Below are 24,425 nucleotides of genomic sequence, written 5' to 3' on the forward strand. Positions count from 1 at the left end.
TAAGGAAGTTCAAATTTTCTAATGCCTTGGAAGGAAGACTGATTTGTTTCAGTGCCAAACAGATAATTCTCTGTCAAATAAATAATTATCTCTATTACACCGCATCAGGGAACAAAGACAAAAAACAAAACCAATCGGTAATTATTTGTGTTCAGTACAGAAGATCTGGAAGTAAACATGACATTTCTGTACCGTAACAGATTACTCATTAAGACTGGCATCCCAGAACAAAGTCTTCAGTGTGTAAGTTATGCACAATGGAACTGGTGTGCAGTACACTAATTCAATAAATAATATATGACGAACTAATAATACATGATCAAAGGTAAGCAACACACGAACCACAAAGCCATCACTACACACCAGCAGGATAACGCTACTTTCCCCCCCTTTTATAATCCTTTACAACACATGTACAGCTTTCCCTACCTACAGCAAAACCTTGTGCTACTATGCTTACAGGGAAGGGCCTTCTGCCCTTAGCCCCTAGTATACAAGCCCAAAAAATGACTACAAAGAGAGAGAAAAATGGCAAGGAAAACCTGAATACAAATATACAATCAATAAACAAATCAATAAAACCCAGAAGCCTATAAAGCTCACCTAGCATCTAATCTTTAATGCCTTGCTACCTGGTACAGAAAGAATCACGCGTACTGTACATCCTAGGCAGGAATCCTGACTTATCCACAGGTGGGTGAGAAAAAATTGACTACTCCCCTCTTTGCAATAAAAACGCAAAGCTTGGGTTTTCATGGACAAATGGCAGAAAGTCATCATCAGCCACCTCAATGACTGGCAATGTCTTTGTAATATCATCAAGTGAAAAAGGTATACTGCATTAAGGATTGAATGAGGGAAACCATTAAATATCAGTAGTAATAGATTTCTTTTAAAAATAATGTGGATAACATTTTTCACGCATAACAAACCTGGAATCATCATCTAGCAGTATAGAAAAACTTGTGGCCATATTTGATTCCTCACGTACCGCAGATTTCAAGCTTGATGTAAACTATAGATCATAAACTATATTAAAGAAAAGAACACAAACCAAATGTAGCAAAACATCATAAACTATATTAGGGAAACTGACCAACTTACCTCTGCTGAAATAGTGTTTGTACCATTCACATCATCCCAGTACATACTAACTATTCGCTCTAGCTGTTGTATGCTGAGGGCCTAAAGAGACAATAAAAATACAAGTACAACCATAAGCGAAAAGATAAGCAGCAGAAGAAACTTGGTCAAGAAAACTACTTACAGGGCACACATCAGTGCGTATCTCTCTTAATGTTCTCATTGGCTTAAGAGAAATCACCTGATAAAAGAGTAGGAGGGATCAATGTATTTATGATTAGAAAATTATCAACTGAAATAATATTAGAAAATTTTATCTAGTACTACCACCAGTCAAGTAAGTATCACATTTCAGACAGTATAAATGACTTGTTCTCTACCTATTTTTGTGCCTGAAACATTATATTCACCTATTTTTGTGTCTAAAATGTCATATTTTAGTGACTGGAGGTAGTACTAAAGTAAGTGTTGCCGCACCAGGAAATCGACAGCTTGTCTAATATGCTTCAATGCCTCCCACGCTGAACCTGCAAACTGTGTGAAACATATAACATATAAGCCAATGACATTTGGGGAAAACCATCGCAAAACAGGTATGTAATCAACCTCTCTTGTAGCATTGTCGGACCAATGTTTTAGTTCAGCTAGTCCAGCTCTCACATATTCCCCATTACTAAAAGAACAGCACTCGCGACGCAAAAGTAATCTAGTTTCAAAGCAAATATCTTAGAGAAACATTACATATATCAAGACAAGATAACATCATAACAAGGACAAAATGTTTACCGGTTAAATAGTTGAACATCAATCAGTGAGAATATTTGAGTGAAAAGTTTATGCACCAGAATTGATGGAACCTGCAAATTTGATAGAGTAAGACAGATACATTCAGAACATTTTACTAATGGATGCCACAGGGGACAGGTCAATAATAGTTTAGCACTTACATGATTTGCCCTCAGTACATCCAAGTAGCTAGTGAGGATTTTCACTATGCCCAGCCAATGTGTGAGTTGGTTCTGTTGACCCATGCCATTAAGATTGCCTTTTGCGATACTTGAATGAGAAGTTCGTGGATCCTGACAAGTTTTGTGTTTAGACATCATTCAATGGGGATAAAAAGTTTGAACCAATATTCATTTTTCAGGTAGCAGTACCTGTATACACAATTCAAGCAAAGGATTTAGCTCCTTCTTCACGCTGTCACTTATCATGCCATAAACCTTTTCAATTAGATCCACGAGCTGCTGTTTGAATAGCAAAGCAGGATATTTTGCTTCAACTTGGGGCAATCCAGCAGATCCAACAACTGATTGACCACTGAGATAAGCAAGCCCAGCATTTGAAGTTTGATTTCCATGAAAGATCCTCTCCGATGAAAATCTTCTCCTTTGCGGAGTTGAGATTGCCGTCCTAGTAGTTTTGAATGACCGTTGAAGGAGAACTGTTAATGTAGATAAGTTGGACAACCAATACGCCAATGTTCTCATGTCATTTTGAGCCTTTAAGGGAAGAAAATAAAAAGGACAATTAGCCAAATTCTAGTACAATAGCATGATGCTGTCTTGTATGCGATATAACAAATAGATGGAGAAAAAAGGGATTGCAAAAGTTGGCATGTAACTTATTTCCCTTTTCAGTTTTGCACATGTGGGCTCCAATATCACCCATCTTTACTTCATTTACATGTTGAATGGATGTGGTTCTATGTTCAGATTACTGAAAGATTTGACTAAAAAATTATGTAGTTATTTTCATCAAAGTAGAAGTAGTGCTCCATCAGCAGCAATGGTTCTTAAACAGAATATGATGAAATAATTAAAAATAAAGATCAAACTAAGTGGTGGGAACCTCTGTGGCTGAGTTTATAGCATGCAAAACGTTGTCAAAGACACTTGTCTTCATGGCTTCAAATGATTTCCAATGGAGAAAGCATTGGTATATAAGGAGAGCTGCAACAGGTTTGCTCCCAGAAAATCCAAGATATTGTGAAATACAAGTGAGTAACCACTGCTGATCGTCCTGGGGCTGCTGGTGATGGGAAGGCTTCAAAAAGAATAAAAAAAACTATCAATACAACAATAAAATTAAGAGTTAAATTCAACAAACAGTATTTACCATACCTGATATTTCTGTTTTGGTATTCTTTGCAGTTTTTCTCCATGTTCAAAATCTTTTTGGTCGCCCAAGTCAGGAACATTGGCCTATAAACATATTTCAAACGCATAATTTAACAGCTCATTTTTTTGAGATATCCTTCACATTTGTGTTATGCAGCTATATGGTTAAACTCACGGCTGAGGTTATTGCTTCTGATGTGCCAGTTGAGGGTTTCATTTCAGTTTGCCTAATGTCACCATTGAAAATATGGCCATTCTCTGGACTTCTCTGTAAAATAAGCATCAATTCCAATTTTAAGTGTTGAATGACTACGCAAAGTATATTTAAAGAATGTACTTAAAGGGAGACTTTACATGGATCCTTGAGATCTTTAAGCGTGAAGCTGGAGATTTAGCAGTAGATGGTGGAGTTGAAGTTGCTTGTTGACGAAGAATTTGGTTCTCAGCCTCTAAGTTGGATGCTTTTCCTTCAAGTCTATTCATGGAAGGATGAGTAAGAATTATTTGGTTGGAGTTCGTAGTGACATACAAAAGTACCTGGTACATCTATTTGAGATAATGGAACATGAAGTATGGAAGTGCACACCTTTGTAGAGCTTCCTGAAGTTGAGTGACAATTTTACTAGAGTCTTCAATTTTCTTAATTAAATCATCATTCCTCTTGAGGAGGTCCTCATTTCTCTTCAGTAAATCTTCATTTCTTTCATGAGCTTCAGTAACAGCTCTCTTTGCAGCATCACTTTCTTGTTTTTCCATTACAAAAGAAGACAATCTCGATATTGCATCTACTTGAAGCCTGTTTCAGAGAAGAAAGTATTAGATTTCAAAACAATAATACCAGCATATGGCAATTTCAGAAAGATAAGTAGAGAATGGCAATACTTACTTTTGTACCGTGTCTTGAAGTAAATGGATCCTGTATTCACTATCACTAATTTTCTTGAGTAATTCATCATTTCTCTCTTGAGCTTCAGTAAGAGATTTCCTGATTGCATCATTTTCCTTCATTGCAGCTTCTAAAGAAACATCTTTTGCGGCTACATTATCTTCAAGCCTGTTTTGTTCAGGAACAATTTTATAATTCAATATAGCAAATGATGGGCTTATGGACACGCATGCGCACATGATGGGAGGTGTGAATATGTATAAAACATTGTAAAATCATTAGGCAAGGTACAGTTTTTTTTTTGTATTGCTACAGTCCCCACCCCCCACCCCTCAGCACACACATACCCCCACCACCACCTTCTGAATAAGTATGGATAAACCATTGACAAAGCATCAGAGAAGGTACACACGTATTTATCGTAGTTTGAAGGTGTCCTATTTTTTCATTAGCATCTTCAACTTTCATCAGTAACTCTTCATTTTTCTCCTCGGCCTCAGTAAGTGTTTTCTTAATAGCATCCTTTTCATGTCTCTCTGATAGCAACAGAGAATCCTTTGTTGTTGTATTTTCTCCAAGCCTGAATTGAAGGAATGGAATGAAGCATTAGAATCTCACAACTATATGCATTGCCATGACATGCAAGCACCAACAAGACCCCAATAAGAAAGGGCAGATCACATACCTTTCTATGGTATCTTGAAGAAGGTCGATTTTCCTGTCAACATCAATAAATTTGGTTAGTAATTCTTCATATTTTTCTTGACTTTCATTGTGTGCTTTTGTTGTTGTGTCATTCTGCTCCCTCTCCCTCAACAGCAAATTCTCATTTGCAACTGTAGTTTCCTCAAGCCTGTTTTTGTAAAAGAAAATAAGACTATATGTCAAGTATTTGAGGGATGGGAACTGTTCTGCAAATAATTAGTGCCCTAGACAAAAAAAATTCAGGTGCAAATTTGACTATCTGCAATCTAGCGTAAGTTCATACGTTGGAACAAGTAAACCTAGGAACAATAATGGACCTCTGTATAGTAAACTGAAGCTGAAGAATATGTTTATCACTATCATGAATTTTCTTCAGAAGTTCTTCACTCTTTTCCTGAGTTTCAGTGAGAGTCTTCCTTGTTTCCTCGTGTGCCTGCTTTTCTGTAAGCAATAGTGCCTCTTTGGCAGTGACATCTTGTTCAAGTCTGAATGGGAAAGGGGGGGGGAAAATCAGTACTAAGTCATAAATTGACAAAGATCAATGTTTAGTTGGGGTATATGATCTCGACTATACAAAAGAAATATGAGGATGACCTCAGAAAAACAATGCATGCAGTAAAGATTCCCAACCATTACAAACAGAAAAAAGGGGGGGGGGGATTGTTGTTTTTTTTTCCACTATTATGGAGATCATTTGAAGATTTGCCATTCTGTGATCTTACTGACGCATGAACAAAGTGGAAAATTCTTCAAACTACCCAAGAAAACAGGGGAAAGAAAGAAATCAATCTGACCTTGTTATTGTATCCTGAAGGCTATCAGATTTTCTATCTGAACCTTCAAGTTTTTTTATTAATTCTTCAATTCTCAATTGTGCTTCTGCAAGTAATTTTAAGGTGGAAGCATTCTGTTCCTTTTCAGTTAGCAATAAAGCTTCAGTTACTGCCAAATTTCCTTCGAGTCTATGCACATGGATTGGAACACATTGTCGTGTTATGCAATTGAAGATAAAATAAGGTTAGTGAACTGAAGTCAGAATAGAGAAGGATGACCCATCCCTATAAGGAGAAGTTACAGACCTCCTAACCGAGTCCTCAAGTTCTGCAATATTTGCACGAGTATCTTGCACTTCAGTTAGCAATTCCGCAATCTTTTTCTGAGAACCAGCTAATTCTTTCTTGGTTTCACTGTTTTCATGTCTTTCTATAGCCAATAAAGAATCTTTATCTGCAGTAATTTCTTCGAGTCTATGTGTAAAGAAGAGAAGTGTTAAACTTAGTGTAAAGTTGGTTTGAATTTAACAGTACTTGTAAGAAAAGAAATTAAACCTTTTTACTGAATCTTCAAGCAGAACAATTTTGCTATCTGACTCCTCTACTTTGTGCACTAACTCTCGGTTTTTCTCTTGAGATTCAAGCAGCAATTTTGTGGTGTCATCATAGCTTTGCATTGTTGTAAGCAGTAAAGACTCTCTCGTAGTTGCATCTTTTTCAAGTCTATATTATTGAGTGAAATTCAGGAAACCAGTGTTAGCTCAGAAGGTTAAAAATGATACGAGTGGATCTTTATAGTACTGTTTAGTGCACAATAATTCAGTTTAGCTGCTAGTTATGACAAACTACCAAATAGAGTTAGCAAAACAAAAACGGACCTTTCCACATTCTCCAGAAGCTGATCTATGTTTTTCTCAGCTTCCACAATTTTTTTTTGTAACTCCTTGTTTGTTTCTTGAGCTTCAGAGAGTGATTTCTTCGTTTGATCATGTTCTTTTCTTTCTGCTAAGTAAAGAGCATCCGTTGTTGTTGCACCCTCTTCTAACCTACGTTCAGGATCAGATTACAACAGCTACGATTCATAAATTTGATGATCAAATAGACAATCAAACCAGGTGTCATCAAATGGCAAGTATTTTTCAAGTACACCCATTCAACAAGTGAGCAATTACTTAACATCTCCTGTGTCAACACATAAGAATTGGGAATTGGGTTCTACAGAATTCGTGAACATGGCTTCCTTAATTTACTATTCCACTTAATCTCAACCAGTCCTGACTCATTGTACAGAAGGGTCGACGGGTCATCCACTAGCCACAGAACAATGACATCATCATCATCTTATATTCACATAGTTTTCTTCCACTCCAACTATTCTACAATAACAATGGGCTAATAGCTGCAACAGCATCTACTCCAAATTAGGCATGGCCACTGACAACACCCAAAGTTGAAAGTGAGGAAGATTACAAGAGTACATGAGCACTCAATAGCTGTAATGAGCCCCCATGCAACAGGATGTTTGCAAATGGAGGTAAACACAGGGTACGTAAGTGATTTTCCGGTAATAAAAACAACAAACCTTTCTATAGTACTTTGAAGTTGATCGGTTTTTCTATTAGCAGAATAAATTTCCTTCAGTAAACCTTCGATCCTCCCTTGTGCCTCTGCTAATGCTTTTGATGTTGCATCTTTTTCCTGACGTTCTGTTAGTAAAGTTGCTTCTCTTGCAACTGCAGTTTGTTCCAGTCTACGTTCATGGATAAAAATGGTAAAAATCTAAGAAATAAAATTAGGTACCATAAATGACTGCTATGTTGCAGTACCTCTGTATACTATCTTGAAGCTGATGCACACTGTGGTTAGCACACTCAACTTCTTTGACTAATTCCTCGATTTGATCCAGAGCTTCAGTTAGTGTCTTTTTTGTCACTTCAGTTTCTTTCCTTTCAGTTACCATTAAAGCCTCTCTTGTAGTAGCATCTTCTTCAAGTCTAAGGTGTATTGAGAAAGAATACAATGTGACTACTCAAAAGGCCTCACAAAAAATTTACTAAAAACGACATTGGGATCTCTAACAAAAAAAGAAAGATAACTTGATTCTCCTCTGGTTAAAGCTAAAGTAGTTCTAGATCATCAAGAATGAGTAGTGTAAACTTGACAAGCTTACAGTAGCTGGTACACCAATTTTTTTTTTCTCGAACGCGCAGGAGAGGTGCGCATCAATATATTAAGAAGATAAAAAAGGGTAAAGAGCCCCAAAATGTTACAGAGTAAAGGGCCTGTAACCCGCCCATATATACAAAACAAAAGATCTAACTAGCTAAAAAAGATTTGCTAAGACTTGACCAGGAAACAACAGACCCTCAATTAAGAGGCTGCTGGTGCTTGGGCAAGGAGAAAAGAAACCCCTTGAGCCCCAGCAAGCGACCACTGTAGTAACTCCTCCCTAAAGGCTGAGATGGAGGTTGGTAAGCTTGGGTTAGCTCCATCAAAAACACAGCGATTCACAACTTTGTTTTCTTATCGGGATCTATGATTCTCCTTGCCATATATATTGTTTCTTTTGAACCTCAGCTAGTTCTTATTCTTTTATTGCCACTTCATTTTCGTCATTTCGCAGTTGGTAACAGGTATTATCAATTTATCATGATGCTGCAATTCTTCAACACACACAAAAAATATGCCACTAGATGACCATATATTAGGGAACTAAATAATTGACATCTTTTTGGCAGTGCCTTTGACTTCCATAATCAACTTAAAATTTTCTCTTTTCAGTGCTATTAAGTGCTTTTTTGGAATTCTTCACTTTTGTTCCTTTGAAAGAGAATTTTACTGGTGTTTCAAGCTTTACTCCACAGTGATAGAGAGTTAGAGACAAGAAGAAAGGGTGGAAAAGCCAACAGGACAAGTGGTACCCGTTGGTTCGGAAATAGCTTTGGGCTAATTTTAAAGGAATGTTGATGCTAACACATATGCAAGATGATGCAAACACAAAACTTCTACTTAAACAACAATGGAAACGAGAAAGCCTTGAGGAAAATAATGGAGAATAGGAGATATGGCAAACAAGAATAGAACAGACGAAACTACAATTAGAACTTCTAGTTCTTAGTACTATTTCACTGGTGTATTTATTTTTATCCAAAACTTAAAGAAGAAACAGGAAAGCCTTGAGGAAAATAATGCAAAACGGAAGATATGGCATGCTAGAATAGAACAGAGGCCAACTAGAATCAGAACGGGAACTGGTTCCTGGCTATTTCTTTGTAATATTTCATTCTGGTCTATTTGTTTCTAATCCCAGATGGCACCTAGGATCAAAGTTAGAGGCAAGAAAACATTAAAACAGCATGAAGAGTAGCCTTTATGCACATGGAAGGGAGAGAAAAACTGGAACTTATCCATACCATTTGAAGTTTCGAACAGCTATTGTATGCTTTGAACAGAAGTTGGTGCCATAGCCTCTAATGTACCAAATCTAATTTAAAAACTAATGATACAGTACAGGCATCCCCTACTGTGCAATTTATTTTATTATTATAAAAGGAAAGAAGAAAAAGAGAGTTACAGGAAAGGAAGACAAAACCTGTACAGGTGAGACATGAAAAGCGTGCATGCAACAAGCATCCAAGAGCGAGAAAGAAAAAACACACAAACTAGTTTTTTTTAACTAAGGTAATCATGTTCTGTGTGACAATCTAATCGAGCATGCAACATTGCAAATGTAACCATGTTCAATATATTCCCTTTTTTAAGTTATTCTTCATCTATCTATCTAACTCATAATATTTTTGTAACTGCTGCACTTATTTCTTGATTTTTCTTAAAATTATTTAGCAAAATGTTTATCCTGGAAAAGGAATAGATTATAGACTTACAGGGCAAAAAGTACTTATCCATATGAGTTCACTAACATGATGTGTGATTTTGACAGAAGGATAACTAGGCAACTAGACATCACACTGGATACCGATTTAAGGTTAAGGTAAGAATGGAACCTCTGTAAAGAATCTTGAAGAAGACTATTTCTGGCACAAGCATCTTCAAGCTTCCTTTGTAACTCTCCTACTTCCCCCTGGGATTCAGCTAGTTGTTTCACGATTGCATCATTTTGCTGCCTTTCAGATCTCAACGAAGTTTCCAGTGCTGCCATATTTTCTTCATGTCTAAACCAATGGGGAACAAAAGATAAGCTAAGAGGCTAGTGACATGTAGATTGATTTATTAACAGCAAGATCATGACTGCAGAATAAGGACACAAAACAGAAATGAACCGCCCTCAAGCATAAAAATAGGGCAAGTTAAACATTAAGCAACAGACCTTTGGACAGTTTCTTGGAAGTGAGCAATGTCTTTCTCAGTAACTTCAATTTTCATTACTAAGTCCTGGTTTCTATCCTCAGATTCATTGAGAGATTTCTTAGTTGCTTCACTTTCTAGTCTCTCTGTTATCAATAGAGCATCCTTCTCTCTTAACCTTTCTTCAAGGCTATGTCCACAAATCAAAGAAAGAAACAACTATTAGTCTCACAAAAAGTGAGGGGTTAATCCCTTCCCCTTCTCCATGCAAATAGATCCATACATTGTATATTTTTAGTTTATTGACTCAAAAAGTATCTTTTGTATTTTCTTGATATTATTTTCTTACAGCATGCTCTCTCTTGATGTGTCCCCACAAAGGTAAAAAGGAATTCTCAGAGTTTTATTAAAATATTAAATATATAGTTTCAAAGGAAACATCACATGACAAATTTGCTCAAAAAACTCAATGCATTATCACAGGAGGTTAGAACTCTTGCAAAAGGGAAGAAAAGAAAAGAAAAACCTTTGTATACTAGTCTGAAGCAGGGTGGATTTTTCATCAGTGTCCCCAACTTCTCTTTGAAGTTCTTCAATCTTTTCTCGTGCTTCAGCTAATTGTATCAAATTTGCCTCATGTCGTTGCTTCTCAAATGTCAGTGAAGATTCCAAATTTTTCGTAGCTTCTTCAAATCTGCATTCAACAACAAGATGCAAACTATATGGAACACATATAGAAGGATGAAAAGAAACAAGATTAAATCTGTACAGCTAACAATAATTAATGTCACTGTGTTATTAGGCCATTATTTGTTCTTAAAGAATAGTTATGGCATTATAAATATGCAAATTAGGGATTATTGATGATGCTACAATTTGCAGAGTTTGCCACATTACTTTCTGGAATAAACACTAACCTTTGAGCAGCTTCATGGAGGAGATCATTTTGTTTCACAGCATCTTCAAGCTTGCTTACCAATACTTCATTTCTTGCTTGAGATTCAGCAAGTGCAGCATTAGCTGCTTCATTTTGTTGTCTTTCGGTTAGTAAAAGGGCCTCGTGTTCTCTTACAGTCCCTTCTAGTCTGTGCCGATAGAGAAAAGGAAACTTTGAATTATCAGAGTAATGCCTAAAATGCAGAACTTTACCACCTATCAGATTCAGAAACTGACAACTTCCGGAGCAATTGGAACCTACGGAGTGAATCTAGGAAAGGCAATACAACCTCTCAGTTGTTTAAATTAACAAGACCCCAATCGTTTTAAATCACTACATTGTGTAGTACCCCTGCAAATAAAATTCTAGACCTGCAACAGTCAGATTGGTTCAATTCTTGGTCCCAAATGAATAAATTCTGTATCTTGCATATAAAATCCAACTGTCACATGAAATAATATATGAACAGGGAAATTTATGTGGTTGTACCATTCTATGCATGAGCATGTATGTTGAAATATATATGAATCTCTAATCATGGCTCCTTAAACAACAATGACAAGGGAATATCCCTTCAACATAGGTAAGATTTTTTTTCCCCAAATCTAGACAGTTCTAAGTTCAAATCTCATTTTGGCAGCAAAAAAATTTTGGACTCCACTAGGATAGTGGATATGTTTGACTGCTAATGCCGCTGCTATAACAATTTCCATTCCAACACTGCTAGAACCTGAATACTAAATGCATGTGGACCAGCTCTGTATAAGAGTCAAGAAATAATGTCTCGAAGTTCAGAAAATTAAGCAACAAACCTCTGTACAGTATCACTAAATTGTTTGATCTTTTCATCTGCATCACTGACTTTCTTATTTAACTCTTCATTTGTTTCTAGAGCATTAGCATGTGCTTTCTTTGCTACATCATTCTCCTCTCGTTCAGCTACTAGCAGAGCCTGTAATAATAGCATGCACCCACTGTCAAACATTCTGAGCACTGCCTAACATGCTAAGTTTAGGGTACAACTTTTTTTGTGAACAAGGGTACAAGTTAATTAAATTCTAAGAGAAATGTTATGTTAGCATACTATTGACTGTATGAACTTAAGATTATCCATTTGATAAAACAGAATAAGTCCTTGTTTGAATCCTTCTGTTTGTAGATCAGTTGAAAATGTTGGAATATAAGTGAATTGCTCACCTCTCCCCATCAGCTTAAGCTTTTGGGTTGAACTGGTTGGTGCATGCAACTCAATAAAAACAAAGCAGAATATTATGGATGAACATACCTTTAGGCCCTCAATTTCAGTAGTCAATAAACTGATCTTTTCTCTTTCTTGAGCTAGAGCTTCTTCAACAGCCTTTTTTGCTGATTCTTGTTCCTGCATCGCTTTGACTTCTTCTACTCGCTGCTCCATCTCCTGAAGAGCTTCTTTCAATTTGGAAACTTCTTCTGCTTTGGACTTCTCCAAATCAACCTGTAAATTGAATATACATGAGTACGATCCATAGATGCTATGTCTATAAGGATGAAAACTGTAGTTGCAACATGTGCCAATACAGGATGCAACATGATGTACTTCTTGGTTCAAAGAATAGGCACATATAACAAGTATTTAAACATTGTTCAAGACCAAGTATTGACCCTTAGTTTCTTCTCTCGGTCCAGGCGGCTTGTTAGCTCTTCCACACGTTCCTCAAGTTTCTCTTTGGCCACCTTTAGAGCCTGTGTATCTCTTGCAGCCTAGGAAACACGCAACCCATAACAAGCTTAGAGTAAATTTTACAGAATGAATACCATAATAGTTGCTCAAGTACCATTCTGAGCTTCCTCAGCTCCTTCCTAGCAACCCTTCTTCGCCAAGCACACTGATATGTTAGTGCAGCTCTCCTCAACTTCATATAATTTGAGTAATCTCTGTGGCATCGCCACTGGGACTGCAGGAAAGAAGTCTCATATTGATGGTCAAAAAAAGAAGCAAAAAAAAAAAATTTACAAGAACACGTATAGCAACATCTATCCATCTGCAGTATAATAGTAAAAATAGCAGCAAATTGCTGTAAGAACTGCTAACCTACCTGGATATGGACTGAAGCTTTATTTCTCTTTCTAAAGGTGAATTCATTACGAGCTGCCATGGCCCTTAGCCCAGCCTGCAATGTAATGGCTGACAACCGCAGTTGGTAATAAGTTTTCCAGGCAAAATACCATCGGGCATTTTTCTGAATTCTCAAAGCTGCTGCTTGTTGTCTCAGTAATTCATGTTGCTTACAAGCCAATCTTGCTGTAATTGAAAATATAGATCTTAGTATATGTACAAGGCTCCACTATGGCCATGAGCAGGCATTTTACATCAAGTGCTATACAGAAAGAGTTTACCTCTAACTAAAGATTGCAAACAAATTGATGCGTCCCGTAGTACTAGGAACTGTTCACGAGCAACATGAGTACGGAATTGACTCTGAACACCTCTTGCTGCATTGTTTCTCATCTCTGTTCTTCTGGCATCCAGTTCAGCCATTTGACCAGCCCTCAGGAATACCTTAGTTATTCCTATCTGTTGCTCAGAACATATTTTACAGAATGAGAGCAATGAGTATATAAACTTAGCATACAATTTTATATGATACTAAGATAAAATATTTTGTGACTCAAATGTATGAAGAAATAATCTTAAACAAGAAAGCGAAACAAAGGTTACAAAATGCCTGGCAGTAGCCACTGCCTAAACCACAATCATTACATCTTTTACAAACACCGTTACTCCACTCCAACCACAATGAACCCCACCAAGAACCAATGCTATATTTAAAGCCAGGGGCAGACCATCCTTCAAGAGGTGTCTATGTGGATAGCTGCAGGTTTCAGGGTCCTGGGAGCTGTCGACGCCCTACGTGTTTAGGGCTGTTGACTGCTTTTCATGTCTTAATGTAATCTCAACTTTGGACTTCCTGTGAGTTTGGTGTGTTTCAGTAATCTTTGGATTACCGCAGGCTGTACTTGAACTTTCCTTTTCTTCTTAATGAAATACATGTCACGCATGTTCTCGGAAAAAAAAAGCCAGGGGCAGACCTAGGGCCTGGTGACCCTGCATGGCGGCACCTGAGCCCGGGCACTAGGGGCCTCCATCACAGTACAAAGTTAGACCTTCACCAGACATGGAGTTCTTGGGTCCGCCACTGCTTAAAGACTCATGAGTTCTTTGTGGTAAGCTGGTGATTAACCAGGATTTTAAGTTCTACCCATTCCAGTGAACTCAGTGCCTTATTCTTTGAATCTTTTTGGTAATTTATGTGGTCTACATACAACAATAAAATGTCTTTTAACTCGAATCAATTGAACTTGCCATCTTAGAACATAACATACCCTAGAGCCCTACTGAAACCCAAACAACATGCCTATCCGAACTCACAAGACCTGCCCAAGGAATAACTTCTCAGACTTTATGCACTATCATTTTTTAAAAGTTGTGAAGAGGAGAAACCTGTCCATATTGGTACATGCTAAGGAGATTGGTAAGTAAAGTGTTTTTCACCTGATAACCCTGTAGTCCCATTTTGTCCAAAATCTTTTGACAGGAGACTTTTTCATCATTTCTATCAGAAAAGAACATGGTCATAATTACAGAATAGAAATGGGGGGGTGGGAGGGCATTCCATTGTAGAACAATGATACTTACTTCTCTTTCAAAATTTCAGGAGCAAGAACACGAAAGCGATGTAGAAAATCATGAAATTGTTTCCTTGTGGGATAACCAGCACAGCTGATTCTAATGGCTTCAAGAACACCCTATTAGGATGGCATCATTAGCGAACTGCACCATAAAATGAGCATCTAGAAATTTGGCAAAGATGTGTGGGATATTTTCCTTACAGAGCATCGAAGCTGCTGCAGAACATTGGTATTCTCAAAAATGCCAGGCTTAAGGACACTATTTGGTTTTATACATCTGATGTAATGTGGCTCTGTAGAGCTCAAAGTCTCCATGAGCTCGTGAAGTTGCACCTGCAAATTACATTCAGTAATCAGAATCAAATACACAGAAACGCTAACAGCAAAGCAAATGTCATGAGATCCCCATTCTTTTTTCTCGAATATGCAGGAGAGGTGTATAGCATTGCATTCAAAAGATTACAAAGCATACAACCCACACTGCCACACACACATGTCAGGACTTCTTTACTGGGAAATTGAATACCTGTTCTTTGATATTGTCAAATAGGCTCCTAAAGTTCAATTAAGTATCAAAGCAACAGCGTCTAAAGTACAAAACATTATAAAGTCCACTAAACAGATTTATTTTTCTGCACTAAAATGATTGTAGAAAGTGTTAAGACGTATATGTGTATATGGGCCTGAGTTGGGCTGCACAGCCAACCAGCCCACCACATCTGTAAGATTGAGTTGTGGTACCACATTGCCTACCAATGTGAGGTGTTAGTCCTATATACTGTGTATAATCAGCCGATGAGACTCAATCCAATACAATCTACTATTCCCAACTTATAGATTATAGAGAAAAGATAATCAGTAGTATGGAGATGGCAATGGTTTATACAGCACAAATTAAATATTGTAGAAATATTACCTTAAAGCGAGTTGCAATTGATGATTTTGATGATTTTGTGTTCTCTTCTGTTGCTGGTGGAAATAACCCTGATACAAAAGAGCACTTAGAAGCATTAAGTAATTCTTGATGCTCTGCTACCACATAGTCCTTGTTCTTGTCCAGGAATTGATCAGACTGATATGTTACCTAGGGAATAAAGAAGGAAAACGATACTCAGGCAAAAACATGAACACTGAACGGCATGTTTTTTTTTCTCAAACACCAGTAGGAAATACTTACATCTCCAGCATAATGTTGAATTGTAAATGCAGTACGAGAAAGCTTTGGCTTGGTAAATCTTTTGTGGTTCTTGAACTTTTCGTACAGCTTCTGAGACAATGTCTCATGTGTGGACTTTGGAAACATGCTGATGGATGCATTTCAGCACAAAAGAAGATAACTGTTGTTAGACGCATGTATTCACAAAACTGATGCAAGAATGAAAATCCTTGATTAATATGTGAAACAATTAATTTGGAAGTGGACACTGGATGTTCAATTCAGTAAAATTCGTAAAGTAGGATCTGGAAATGCACCAACTACAAACAGTCCTACTGGAAGCATCTAAACAATTTCAGCTCTCATCACCAGGCATACATAAGCATAGAAATATAGCTTGGTCAAATGAAAATATGATACATGTAAACTCACCAGGCTTCATCAAGAAGTGCAATAATGCCACCTGGTTTCTGGACACAGAAAAATGATAGCTCAACATAAGAATATAAAGGATAATAGGTGGAAATAGATAGAAATTGTTGGAGTATAGTGTTGGAATATAAGTGACCAGGCTTCATCAAGAAGCTTTTGGGTTGAACTGGTTGGTGCATGCAACTCAATATGGTTGAGTTCGAATCCTGGTTAGCGCAATTAAATAAAATAATTGTTGCTCGCTCCTATTCCACGTCTGAGGCCTGAGGGAGCCTCCACGTGAGGGGAAGTGTTGGAATATAAGTGAATTGCCCACCTCTCCCCATCAGCTTAAGCTTTTGGGTTGAACTGGTTGGTGCATGCAACTCAATATATAGGAGTGGGTATTGGCCGATGAGGCCCATGTCTGCCATACTATATTGCTACCCTCCTAGGGTTAGCCTAAGTAATCCAAATCAGAATCTTTAGCATGGTATCAAGCTAGGTTTAGGTTTTCGTCTCCCTCCTCCCTCCCCAGCCGCCAGCCACCTGCAGCCACCTGCCAGGCAGCCATGGCTGGCCGCCCTCCTCCTCCTCCTCCCACCTACTTCCACTCCTTTCCCCCTCTTCCCAGCTACACGTGGGCGCAAGCTGCAGCCGCCGCCGCTTCTCCAACAGACGCCACTCCTCCCGCTGGCGCCGCCGCCGCCGCTCGACTTCTCCTGGCGGCGGGGCCCTGGGCGCGCGACCCCCAGGTGCGGCGGCTCTGGGCACTGCGCTCCAGGCGCGGTCCCCCTGGCCGCGGCCACACCAGGCACAGTGGCCCTGGCCACGGAAGCCCCGGCCACGGCTCCAGGTGCGGGTGCCGATGGCGTACACGTGGGCGACCTGACTCTGGGCGCCGAGGATGGCGCAGTGGAGGCCGCCGATGCCAATGCTGTGATGGCCGCCGTCACCGCGGCCGGACTGGGCATGCCCATCGTCACCACTGCCGGACTGGGCACGCCGGGGGGCGCCGCGGCCGGGCTGGGCATGCCGGTGGGCGTGAGTGCTTTCCCCAACCCGCCACCTCCCAGTTCGTCGACATCTTCACCAAGGGTCTCCCGTCCTCGACCTTCACTGAGTTCCGCTCCAGCCTCAACATCACCAGTGGCTAGTTGCGTCGGTGGGGGGCTCATGTGTTGTACTTCTTTCGTGTCCAGTCTGTAAACTCCGTTGCGACGGTAGTTCGGACTGCGGGGGGTGTTGGAGTATAGGAGTGAGTATTAGCCCATGAGGCCCATGTATGCAATACTATATTGCTACCCTCCTAGGTTAGCCTAAGTAATCCAAATCAGAATCTTTAGCAGAAATAAACAGCAAGAAGTCAAGAGCACAAGTGTGTCGATTACTGTCATGTGTAGGGCATTGTATCCCTATGCAATACAGCTAGGCTGGGAATAGACTAATCTTAGTAAATCAATACCTTAGTAACCGCAAAGGCAATGCATCGTTTTTTTCCTGAGGCGAGGTTCAATGCAATGCATCTTATGTAGTAACCAACTCATACCTTTTCAATCAGGTCAAGTACATCTTGATTGTCAACAAACTCTATGTAACTCCAATTAATTTGCTCCCTTGTGTATTCCTCTTGTTCCATTTTGAAGACATTCTAAATAACAAGCACCGAGATTAATTGGCTCATGCAAGCAATAAAAAGAAAAGTTCTGCCAAAATATGAGTTCCACAATACCTGATTAAAATGTTGCTGGAGTTTTTCATTGGTAAAATTGATGCACAGTTGTTCAAAACTGTTGTTACAGTCACATAAAAGTAGGAGTAAGCACCCCCCCCCCAGAAAGGTCTTCTAGAATACAAATTTGCTGCTCTTTTTAGAACTAATTAATTACCTGTTGGTTTTAAAACTTTCGAAGCCATATATGTCAAGTACCCCAATCAGTTTGTTAGAGTCTGGATCTTGTCCTATCGATGCATTTATTCTGTTTACAAGCCTGCAATGGTATAAGTGTATGCACTTAGAAAACAACTACTTAATTAGTAAGGAATATATTGTGAAGTCTATTACCAGTCAAATAATCGAGAGTATATCTGCTTTGCTAAACCATCCCGGCTAATAGTAGCAGAATTCGGACCAACTGTTGTGGTAATCACTCCTTCTGGTGTATTAATTTCCCTATTTATCAAGGCATTCTCCAACTTCTCACAATCACACCTGTAATGGTCATTCCAAGTGTAACATGGATTATAAATACATACTATATAACATTGAAGTTGTGAAGAGAAGTGGAGAACAGAAAACACTAGTCATACATTAAGAGCTCTCCTGCTGTATTAAGATGGAATCTAGATTTGTCATCCTTTATTATGGATGAATCTACCTCTCTCCCTTTTGCAAAATTTATGTTTCCAAGATGAAGCACAGCAGCAACAACCCGGAATATAGCTTCCTGTAAACAGTCATGCCATTTAAGAAAAAGGAATTACTTACTGTCTATCTCCTTTATCCACCCTGGAAGAACAATTCCTTACTAAACTGAAATAGGAGGAATTTTTTAAACCTGTTCTTGATCAGTGATGCCAACAGTGTCCATTGCATTTCTTGTTGCAAGGTATTCCTCAGCATCATTGATTCCATCAACTTTAATACAAGCTGACTGGTTGAGATAGTGAAACGACGATGGGTCCCCAAGCTTATACTTCTTAAGATCCTGCAGCCACACATTTTCCATAGAAAAATGGCAAATGTAACTAGCTTGGATAGAAGATCTGAAACAAATAGTTACACCAAGGTTGGGAAAAAACTTTACCTCTGATGGTGCTGCACATAGGAAGTAAAAGCAATGGTAGTTCCTCTCTGGACTATTAATTTGGCAAACCCGAGATCTCTCAAGCAAGTAAGTTCTAATGGCAGCACCAGATATCTTACCGCTCTTGTCAAACTGGATTTCAACAAATTTACCAAATCGACTTCACCACATGGACAGAAAAGGTTAACAAGTCAGAACCATTGTTTAATACCGGAGGAAAAAATGATAGTTTATATAAATTTCGTTTTATATAAGATACAGAACAGATGAGCTAGGAATATTTTGACCTCTAACAGAATATGTAACGGCTGTACTCCCTCCATTCCAAAGTATAGGTTACTTTAGTTTTGTCCTAAGTCAAAGTTCTCAAACTTTGACCAAGTTTACAGAAAAATCCACCAACATCTACCGTCAAATTAGTTTCATTAAAGTTAATATACTTCTCTAAAAACTTGATCAAAGCTAGAAAAGTTTGACTTAGGACAAAGCTAAAGTGACTTATAATTTGGAATGGAGGTAGTTGTCTAAAATTACCACGGTTAAATCAATCAACAGGCTTGTTTGACTTGTGACTGCGGTGACCAGAAAAGGGTTAAGTATGCCACATAAATTTGTAATTTTGTTTTCACCAGAGCTGCTATAAGATTTCCTAAAGTGATATCGACATGAGCCTTTTCGGTCAATTGCCGACTTGCTGCAACTGCTCTGAGTTAGATATTATGTCAGCCACCAAACTAAACAGTTGCTACAAAACTTCAAGCTTTCAAATTGAGGTCTTGAATTGAAATATTGCCACCTTGGCACCTTGTCATAATCTCCGTTGTATAATATACCATGCCTTCAACAAACACAGTTACCGCAGATGTTGCCCATACCTTTGATTACTTGGATTCTTGTAAAATCGATGAATTAGCTGTTGAGACTTTAACCCTCCCTCACATGCCTAGGTCACCAAGAGTGAGGACTCATAGGACTCAGAGGGAGAAAGCAAATTGATTTCATTAGAACTGTCTCTAGTACAAGATCTTTGGTTCTGATACCATCTAGTTTCATGCACCAAAAAAACTCAACTGTAAATTAAGTTAGTACAGATATTGTGATCTCATTATACTCTCAGTTATGCAAGACAATAGGTACTACCACCAGGGTTTAGTATTTTCATCTAATCATCTTATTGGTATTACCACCAAGGCTTTGCACTTTAAGTCTACAACCAGACATGTTGAACATCTTCTGAGTTCTGTTTATGATATCCATGAAAAAGGAATTACCTTGAGTTGTTGTTCCGAACAGTTTTCGCATTCCCAAAGGCTTCAAGGACTGGATTAGACTGGATCCAAAAGATAAGTAAGTAGAGGAAATTGGAAACGATATCTACAAATTGAATTACTAGTTTACAAGACCTTCATATCGTCTTGACAAATGGACCATTTGTTTTCATCAGCAAGAAATGTTGAGAAAATTTCTAACTTACTTCTAAAACTTGCTGTTCAACTGTCCTCTCTCCTGTTCCGGATCGCCCACCCAGAAATGCAAGATATCTCATCAACAATTTCGTAGTTTCAGTCTTACCAGCACCACTTTCACCACTGACCAAAATGGAGTTACTCTTTCCTTCATTTATCATTTGCCTGTTTCCTTATTCAAATGAACACAAAATGGTACCATCAATATAGGGGCACCCCCACTTGGCAGTTGATGAATTACATTAAATGGTAGTAGTATAAACATTCACCTGTAGGAGACGTCAGCTATTGCAAATACATGAGGATCTAGGTCACCAAGATTTGCACCTTTGTATTTTTCCATAGTACGGGCATCAACCAGATTAGGTAGCCTTTGGAATGGATTTATTGCAATCAGAATGTTACCAGTGTAGGTCTGGGAAGTCAAGAGAAGAGCATTAGACAAAATTGACTCACATAAAAATTGTGTTTCCCATAAAGTAATAAAGCATCACTCACATAAATGATATTTTTCGCATATCTGACAGCCAGGTTATCTAAAACACCAGGCTCATGCAAGTATGATAACCTTGTCATGTCATCCACCCCATCAGGTGGTGCTTCTGTGTCTTTAGGGTGTATATCCGATATATTTGCAGTGACCTAATTACACAAGCAAAGGCATAACCAGTTTCATGAGAGAAAAAAAAAAAGGAACTTCAGTATAGCAGCAATGATACAAGGAAACTGACATGTCAATGGTATCAATGTAGTATTAACTCATAAACTGAATACTGCTCCTTCCATTTGAAAATGTAGGGTGTAGTAAAATTTTAAAAAGTCAAACATTGTAAATTTGGACCATTAATTAGTAAGAATATATATTTTTTCTCGGACACGCAGGAGAGCTGCATAGAAGAGTAAAGGAGTGGGTTTAGAAACCCCATACAGCCACACACATACACACACCCTTTTACATGCGTATCATTATATTAAGAAGAGTAAGAATATATGTATGTATAGTGCACGAAAGATACGTCAATAGATCCATATTTCACATATGTTTTAGCAAGACATTGGTTTGCAATTGATGATAATTGTAAGAGAAACTAATAATCAAAATATACCTTGAAACACTTCTCCAATCCTAATATTCCTTACAAAAATAAATGGAGGGCATAACACATTTTTTTAAAAAAGGGGCATAACACATTTAAATTCCCCAGTGTACATATGGTAGTGTTCTTAATCACTTTTATGCTTTTCTTAGTGATGAACTGAAGTTACTAAATCTTTGCACATGTCTTGCCCAGAAAAAGACAGTATACACAATAATAATCAGTGTTTCACTGCTCTGGAAGAGGAGCCAAGGTATGCAGTGCGGTAGAGTTACACAAATGCAAGTTCTTTCAGTGATCTATTCATAAGTGTGTGATAGTGACACACTTGCGAGTCTGGCGTGCATGTGAATCAACTGGTAATTGTTTAAAGAAAAAGATATGTCTGATGCTTAGGCACTATACTCTCTACTAGCCTGTGTGTTTGGTACCATCTTGCCTAACTTCCTGGGGCTCCTGCCTCTCTGGGTAGTCAACAAAAAAGGCAGACTGCTAATCACAAAGGTTGCTCCTATTACATTGACATATGATGAAATGGCACGTGCATCTGGAGAACAGGGATCTGGCGTCAATCATGATTCATCAAAACAAAAGCATTACACTCTTGCAGTTACTTTAAATGTTAAGTTTTAGTGTCTTCAATAAAATGGATACCTGAACTCCAAAACCTGTACAGTGTCCGAGTGGCTAACGCATGTCATTTTCCCTGTCAATATTTTAGGGTACCTTTTCACGTACTGCAGTCTTGAAATCTCTCACCCATCTAATCCAGATATAAGGTTATAAACTGGTTATGCTGCTTCTGTATACAGCATTCCAGTGCTTTTGATGAGTCACCATATTGCAAGAGCAGTTTTTCAGCATCCAAGGTGCTTGCATAATCAAATGTGCTTGTTATTTCCAGTGTTTTTTAGCTGCTACCTTTGAAAGTGGACAAAGACATGAGAAACCTTCCCCCCAACCCCCTCGCCCCTCTTTCTCCCTAAAAGGTGGATGCAGCACAATCTATCGGAGAGGTATCAGTTAATGTTGTTCAAGACATTATGTAGTTACGCAGCTGCAAGCAGGAATTACTAGCTAGGTAGACAAAAAGAATACTCATAGGTATCGACAATTTACATTATTCATCAATGTTTTCAAAATTTTCCTGGCAATACATAGGGTGCTACTGTTTTTTTCCAACACAAGTCACTACACAGTATGTATGAGAACAAAGCTGCTACACAGTAAAGTACATTGTAAGCACTCTGAGCCAGAAACTGAATTCTAAAATTATGAAGAACTCAAAAAACAAACTAAACAGGGATGTGACAGACTTCAGCAGCAGGGCAACACATACCGTCTTCCCCTTGGTTGTGCGAACATGGGCATTTTGACCATCAATTCGGAATACCTCACCATCAACCCAGGACAAATCTTTATCTTCCACCCATACATGAGAACCTATGACAATGTTTGACATCGAAGCCTGCAAAATGTGACAAGCAACAAATTTAGCATGTCAAATTGCATTCCAGGTGGATCAACAGATTAGCATACATGCGTATCAAATTATTGCACCCCAATGGACTGCAAAAGGTCAGTGGGTTTCACAGAGCACAACATGTCTATCGACTACACTTCAGGTTTCTTATATAATAATAATCCAGGTCCGATCACATGTAATGTGTAGCTAATTACAGCAATGTCCATTTCTATCCTGAAACTAAACCAGGAGCAAATTAGGGCCTTATACAGTTCATCTAATCCCCCAGAGTTAACTGAATTTTACTTCATTCAACTCCTACATATACCCAGTAAGTTGAGCTAGTGTCGACATGATCCGAACTGCCTGCACAAATGAGCTACTTGTGGTGGCTACATTCTGCTTTTGCACGAGAAAACTAGAATTCAGCTTATCCAACAAATGTACCAGAGAAATCGAACCAGTTCGTGGCTTCAATAAATTGAATTGAAAGCTCCAAATTCCGGAAAAGGCCAACTCCAATCTCACTTCACTTTCCCCCAAACACGAGTTGCAAAACCACAGAATACTCCTCCAAACCCAGCCAAAAACAGACGCCAACGGAAGAAGACAAACTCGCAGTCGGACACATCAGCGTCACAACAAACAATCAGAAACACGAGAGCCAGCGACGCACCATGTTTCATCTGCGGGCGATCGAGCCGCCCCGCCCTGCCTCGAGGGACGGGCCCAGACTGGAGCTGCGATGGGACCGGACGGGAGGAGTCGCGGCTCGGTCGGCGGCGGCAGCGGCGGCGCCGACGGGCGATCTCCTCCCCTGGGTCGCTCGCTGATCGCCGATCGCCTCAGCGGCAGCCGCGATCCGCCTCCGGGAACGCGCACGCGCGGCGCGCGTGGTGGAGGCGCACGGCGGTGGCACCAGCAGCAGCGACGCGGAGGCGGGTAGGCTGGTGGGGTGGTGGTGGTGGTGGAGGGCGACGCGACCGCGGGCACGACAGGAGGAGAGAGAGAGCGCGAGCGAGCGAGGAGGGGGTGGGGGCGAGGGAAGGGGAGCCACAGCCAGGCGAAGCCAGCCGGGCGTGACTGTCATGTAACGCAATTAGAAAAATGGGGAATAATCTGCGCCGCCCGCGCGCGCCAACGTGCGATCGGGTCGTCACCACGAGCGCACCAGCGCGGCTGCACCTGCACGCGCGCGGCACTTCCAAAAGCAAGGGGCGCGGAGAAAGTTGGGGAATGGGTGCGGTAGGAACAGAACAGGAGGTGGAGGGGATCAAAGGCGAGCGCGACGGCGACGGGGAAGAAGAAAAAGGCTGCTGGGCTTGGAAACGGGAGGGAGGGATTAGATTATGAGTTTTTTGAAAAAAAAAAGATTATGAGATTTTCCATTTCCATGTGCACCGTTATAAAAAATTATAATTCCCAATAGACCATTAGAAAAACCTTGGGTCTGAACTTTCTTTTGCTTTCTACATCATTTCCGTTAGATTTTGACTCTAATAGATTGCAGATGTGAAAATTTTAAAATACTCTAATATGTTATTA

The 24,425-nt window shown here is 39.3% G+C and overlaps 1 protein-coding gene across 7 annotated transcripts; it reads right to left on the reverse strand.

The window, feature by feature from the left end:
- LOC8059179 (myosin-17) lies at positions 184 to 23,955 on the reverse strand. 7 transcript variants are annotated; one of them, XM_021457491.1, is made up of 53 exons: positions 23,557 to 23,955; positions 22,755 to 22,883; positions 20,817 to 20,960; positions 20,588 to 20,733; positions 20,327 to 20,483; positions 20,124 to 20,182; positions 18,853 to 19,012; positions 18,604 to 18,753; positions 18,356 to 18,492; positions 18,111 to 18,257; positions 17,935 to 18,036; positions 17,778 to 17,835; positions 17,595 to 17,696; positions 16,067 to 16,104; positions 15,656 to 15,782; positions 15,395 to 15,562; positions 14,680 to 14,811; positions 14,486 to 14,595; positions 14,342 to 14,402; positions 13,186 to 13,363; positions 12,885 to 13,090; positions 12,624 to 12,743; positions 12,451 to 12,549; positions 12,095 to 12,283; positions 11,622 to 11,761; positions 10,790 to 10,957; positions 10,399 to 10,566; positions 9,895 to 10,062; positions 9,572 to 9,739; positions 7,394 to 7,561; positions 7,150 to 7,317; positions 6,446 to 6,613; positions 6,123 to 6,290; positions 5,874 to 6,041; positions 5,589 to 5,756; positions 5,112 to 5,279; positions 4,775 to 4,942; positions 4,502 to 4,669; positions 4,090 to 4,257; positions 3,790 to 3,999; positions 3,558 to 3,678; positions 3,379 to 3,471; positions 3,207 to 3,287; positions 2,935 to 3,129; positions 2,241 to 2,585; positions 2,031 to 2,162; positions 1,870 to 1,940; positions 1,690 to 1,789; positions 1,561 to 1,617; positions 1,268 to 1,324; positions 1,105 to 1,185; positions 933 to 1,015; positions 184 to 836 (listed from the first exon to the last, which is right to left on the reverse strand). In XM_021457491.1, the coding sequence occupies exons 1-53, from the start codon at positions 23,557 to 23,559 to the stop codon at positions 713 to 715; spliced, it is 7,164 nt and encodes a 2,387-aa protein (XP_021313166.1). In that variant the 5' UTR covers positions 23,560 to 23,955; the 3' UTR covers positions 184 to 712. The 7 variants fall into 7 exon arrangements, with proteins under 7 accessions (XP_021313166.1, XP_021313167.1, XP_021313168.1 ...); XM_021457492.1 differs by lacking the exon at positions 5,589 to 5,756 and having other exon boundaries at positions 23,557 to 23,954; XM_021457493.1 differs by lacking the exons at positions 7,150 to 7,317; positions 7,394 to 7,561.

The sequence above is a fragment of the Sorghum bicolor genome, chromosome 3 (genome assembly GCF_000003195.3).
Source record: "Sorghum bicolor cultivar BTx623 chromosome 3, Sorghum_bicolor_NCBIv3, whole genome shotgun sequence".
Taxonomy (NCBI): domain Eukaryota; kingdom Viridiplantae; phylum Streptophyta; class Magnoliopsida; order Poales; family Poaceae; genus Sorghum; species Sorghum bicolor.